This window comes from Hipposideros armiger, unplaced genomic scaffold, assembly GCF_001890085.2.
Source record: "Hipposideros armiger isolate ML-2016 unplaced genomic scaffold, ASM189008v1 scaffold_191, whole genome shotgun sequence".
In the NCBI taxonomy this organism is placed as follows: domain Eukaryota; kingdom Metazoa; phylum Chordata; class Mammalia; order Chiroptera; family Hipposideridae; genus Hipposideros; species Hipposideros armiger.
This window is the reverse complement of record NW_017731541.1, coordinates 945,127-950,195: the sequence shown is the minus strand read 5'-3', so window position 1 is coordinate 950,195 and position 5,069 is coordinate 945,127. Positions and strand designations below refer to the sequence as shown.

The window sequence follows — 5,069 nt, the reverse complement described above, 5'->3', positions numbered from 1 at the left end:
TCCTGAAAATAAGTTGTTGATGTTTTGATATAATTGGATCAAACCTTTTAACACGAACCCTTTTGTAATCTGTAATCCTTCTTTAATCTAGTTTTTATAAAACATATTCATCCTCCTAAGAATCTCTATAATGTGCCACCCGAAAAAGCCTGCTTTCCTGCATCCCACATTGTCTCTCAAAGTACAGAGGCAATGGGGGAGCCTGGAAGTCTGCCGCCATAGCAACCACGTCCTCTCTCCAAACACTATCATCACCATATTAAAAGGTTCTGTGAATTTCAGAGTAGACCTTATTTATACAGAATTTACTTTTCAACAATGTTTTTTGTTATTAAAAAATAAAATTATATCTTAATGACAAAAACTGAGTATAAATACAATGACTTTAAATCCTTATGCAATGTTAACATATCCACACATGGTAAAGAATAATTTTAATCAAGAATTCAAATAATTTTTAAATATAACTCTGATTCTGTGCCCTAAGCGGGTTATATTCAAAGGGCAAAAATAAGTGCAAAGAAATCTTGAACTTTACTCAGCACGTTTCATGCCGGTGGTGGTATAAATCAGAGGTATATCCTGTGTGTATTGTGGGAAAGAACAAATAAGTAAAAGGGTGGTGTTGGGGAGAGATGGGGAGAGAGCAGGAGAAAGACAGAGATCAAAAGAGATAAAGCAAACATGGCAAAATGTTAACAAGCATGTACAGTGCAGGGTGTGCCACTGTTCACAATCACTGCAAGTTTTCTGGAGGTTTGAAACTTTCATACTTTGGGGGGATGGGAAAAACCCTCAGGGGATGAAAACTTAATTCCCCATCTTTTGTAAACACCCAAATGAAGATGACCTGAGTAGCTAAACTTTGTTTCTTACCCTAAACAACAAGACAAGCATGAGTCTCTGGGGTCCTGAAGGTGCCAGACACTTGAGCGAGCTGCATGTAAGCCATTCATGACATCCCCTGAGATTCAGTGGGAGGTCATGTGTCCCATGTGCAGGGCTCTGCGTCTGGACATCAGCCATTGTCACCTCCTAAGAGACCACAGGTGACACTTGTCGCCTCACCAGGCTGAATTTACTCCCCGCCCCAGCAAAGCGCCACCAGCCTCTCCACCGGCTTCTCCTTCCCCAACCTCAAGCCTCTGCCCTCCTGTCAGCCCGAAGTAACCCAGCAAAGCAAAGCTTGCTGATCCACTCCACCCCACAGCTAATGTTGGGCTTTATGTTTTAAAGATGGTGCATGCTCAAAGGCCTGCTCACTTTCCGGGACTCAGAGCGCAGGTCTCCATTTGCCATAATTAATACACTCAGAAGAATGGCCAACCCAGACCAAGTGCACATAGGGCATCTCTCGACCCTGCCCACTGACGCTCAGGACTGCAGAAAGCGCGTCTCCACAGTCACGTCACCAATTCCTGTACACCTCTAACACAGTGACTTTCTTCTTTCAGGGCTCCCCGGAAACTTCATTTCTTCTATTTATTTGTTTCAAGGGTTTTACAATTTGCTGTGCTGAAATCTGGGTACCTGCATGTACCTATTGAAAGGTATCTGTGCTACCTCACGGCGTGGCTGGTTGGCATGACTGCAGAACCTCAGAACTGTCTGCGACACTCATAACAGCCCTGTGTGACCACCTGCCACTTAGAAAGCCCACATCACATGGCTGCCAAACTTGGTCCCTCAACCCAGCTGCTGACGAGCTGACAACCTCACAGGTTCGCCAGTTCCGTCTCTGAAATGCTCAGGCCACGGAATTGCTTCCATCTGTCTGAGCCAATCTGTGGCTTCTGCCATGAATCCTACCACCAGGTGAGGGAAGGTGCTCATACACTGGAAGACATGGTCACGTCTCCAAAGTCAGCTCTCTTTGAAGGGACACTCAGCTGCTTTATCAAACTGTCCTCGGAACCATAATACTTCAGGCCATTCTCCCTGGGAACATGCTCTTGTCAGACATCCACTTAGAAAGTGAGGCCCAGAGTGGCACTCTGGTGCTGCAGGTAAGAGGTGAGTCTCACTGCGGGGAGGAGGAAACACTCTGCCTTTATAAATTAGGACCAAGGACACCAGGCCACTTCTTATTCACACAGCAGACAAGGCTTTTGATCTGCCCAGGCTCTCAATGGAAATAAAAGGAGGTTCTCTTCCTGCCTAATTTACTTATGAAAAATATTCAATTATGTGTCAAGTTTTAATTCACTTAGTAATGAAAAGTAAATGAGCCTAACCAGCCTGTTTGATTTGTCTTGGAGAGGGGAACTGCAAGAACAAACAAAGTTAAATTAAAATAAGTGACTCTCCTCAATAGTGGAAATTAACTTTCTCCCCAAAGAACTTCATGTCCATAAAACATGGGGCTGACACCAGGAGAGCCCCTGCCTTACTAAGAAGCCACGCCTGACTGTCTGTCCCCTGGGGCCTCAAGGCGGTAGAGACACGCATGTGACTTTGTGTGGACAGACGTGTGCAAGCTCACGCATGTGTGCATCTTTCATGGACCAAGAAGTAAGAGAAGAACTCGTGCGTGGACTGTGGGGCGCGTGGAGGTGCCCGCCCGCCCTCAGCATGTCACATACCATTTTTGCAGATGGGGCAGCACTGCTCGGGCTCGTACACAGGGTCCACACACTCCGTCTGGGGACACGCGGACACCGTGCACAGCACCTCCCCGTTGGCCTCGCAGCGGCACCTCTCGCATGGAGACACCTGGAACAGAAGCCCACGGTCAGCTGGTACCCACTACCTTCCTTACCATTCAAATTCACGCTTTTCTTCCCCAGGACATTCTGGGAAGACAGCCAAGTGTTTCAGGAACGTAAACAAACAAAAATAAGATCCTGCCCAGAGGTTTTCAAAGCGCGGCCACTGGTCCTGGGCTGGGCAGGCCCCGGGGCCCCAGCAGGGCTGGGCTGCAGGCCTTCTTCCCTGCGCCCCGCAGGCGCTCACGCAGCAGCTGTGTCACCGCTCTCCCCAGGTTGAGCTACTTGAAGGCAGGCTACTGTGTCTTTAAGTACTAAGCAAATAATACGTCGTATTGACTTCATCATGCAGGTGAACCCTTTTTCATAGCCCTGCCAAGCGCCCCCCACCTTGCCTGGAACACCTCCGACCTCTGTGTGAGGAAGTCAGGGGAACAGGAAAGAGACGATGAGGGAGACACTTCTCAGGGCCAGGCCCCGGCCAGGGGCTGTCTGCACGAGACCCCGTCTAACTCTCCCGGCAACACGAAAACGCACTGACTACAATTACTAATGAGGAAACAGACTCAGGTGTCCGGCAAGCTGCCAGGAGCAGGTCCTTCAGAGAAGGCGCCAGGCTCCACGGCGCATGGGGTCCCCTTCCTTCACCCCGTGGGGCCATGTCCTTCCACACACTGGGCTTCAGCCTTGCTGTGCTGTCCAGCCACGGGCCCCGTTCTACGTTTGGGATCTTTTCAGTCAAGCATGCCGGCCGTTCGCGGAGAGGCTGTGCACTCACCGCCAGCCGAGTCCTCCCACAGGAACTCGCACAGCCCATCGTGCGGGTCATTTCTGCCCTGACAGCCACCAGGGGAATGACTTTTCATCTGGGTTGGCCCAGGACAAAGCAGAAACAGCATATGGGACCGAGCAGTGAGAAGCAGAAGCTGTGATGTGGGAATATGGGCTTTAAGAGACCGTGGAGATGGGGACAGCGTTGGGTTTCCTGGGCTGGGAAGCCCCGGGTGACTTTTGTGGACTACACAAATGACATCACCAGCACTTGTAAGGTAAAGAGCACGCACGGCACTCAATGCTTCCTCTGTCTACACGATGCAGAAAGAAAACCTGAAGTCTCCACTGAAAGGCCGGTTATTTCATGAAGCAAAAACCCCACTTGTGTTTGGAGGCACATTTCTCAGGCACTAGACCACAGCCGACCTGGCTGGGAGTCAGTGCTCCCCACCTGATAACGGGGTCCTGAGACCCCTGCCAAGGACCCGAGTCACCTAACGAGCTCCCAGCACCTGCTCCTGACAGTGGCTCAGTCCCAGGGCCCAGAGTGGCCCCAATCCCAGCCCACAGACCTCCCCCCCTCCTGGGCCCCTCTGTCACTCTCTGGGTGTCTGGCCCTGATCGCTGAGTGATCAGCCTTCACCCAACAAACCACCAGCCCTGCCCCAACCCAGGGGACAAAAGGAACGCCAGCTCCTCCTCTGCGAAGCTCAGCCTCAGCCGACAGAGCCCGCCACGCTTTGCCTCTCTCGGCCTCCTTCTTGCTGTCCTGCCTCCCAGGAAAGCCTCCCCATTCGGTGAACTCCTACTCAGCTGAGACCCAGGTCAAACACTTCCTCCTCCGGGAAGCGTTCTCTGGTGTCAGCACAGGTGCAGCGGTTCACCTCCCCTACCTGTACGTCACACGGCAGCCATGTGGTGTAATGTAAGCTGGTAAATGCTGCTAAATTAAAACCATTCTGCCCATGTGGATCAGCACCTGGCGAGGAAGGTGCAGCCGGCCAGGCTTAGTGTCACCGTGCTGCAGTGCACAGGTACGACAGGAGCCAGCGGGCCTCGGGCCAGCTAGTCCCCCAGCTGCCATCTTGCGCCACCTCCTTACCCCCCATTCACTCTGCTCAGTGGCCCAGCAGGGCAGCGCAGCGGGCATTTCATGGTCTCGTGAGACCGGCTTCAGCTCAGAGTCCTCTGTAGTGCAAGCGCTGGGGCCTTCCTCTGCGCGACGGGGAGGCCACCAAGAAGATGGAAGATGGGCAGCTGCAGCCCCCGATCCAGGCGCAGGCTGTGGCCCCGACACCAGGCTTGGACCAGTCCTGTCTGGCCTTCTGGGTCGCAGTGGCCCTCTTTCTGGCTCATTTGGCCACCTCACAGGTATGGCAGGAGACCCATCCACATGGTAGCAGGTGCAGGCAGCCAAACCCAGCACCTAGGACCCCGGTGGGAGGTCTGCCTGCCCCACGACCTGATCAGAGTCCAGTTCCTGCTCCAACGGAAGCCACAGGGTCTGAGTGCCCCCCACGCTGCCGAGGCCTCACCTACCAGCTCAGGCCCCACAAGGTCTCCTGCCATCCCATGTTCTTTGTCCTTCTG

General features: G+C 52.4%; 1 protein-coding gene across 5 annotated transcripts in view; it reads right to left on the bottom strand.

Annotated features, from left to right (window-relative positions):
• The window catches only part of VWC2 (von Willebrand factor C domain containing 2), an 87,005-nt gene that overhangs the window by 62,859 nt on the left and 19,077 nt on the right, over window positions 1-5,069 (bottom strand). For all 5 annotated transcript variants that reach the window (XM_019653018.1, XM_019653016.1, XM_019653021.1 and 2 more), the window contains exon 3: window positions 2,583-2,712. In XM_019653018.1, coding sequence (XP_019508563.1) covers window positions 2,583-2,712 — 130 coding nt within the window. The remainder of the gene's footprint in view (window positions 1-2,582; window positions 2,713-5,069) is intronic.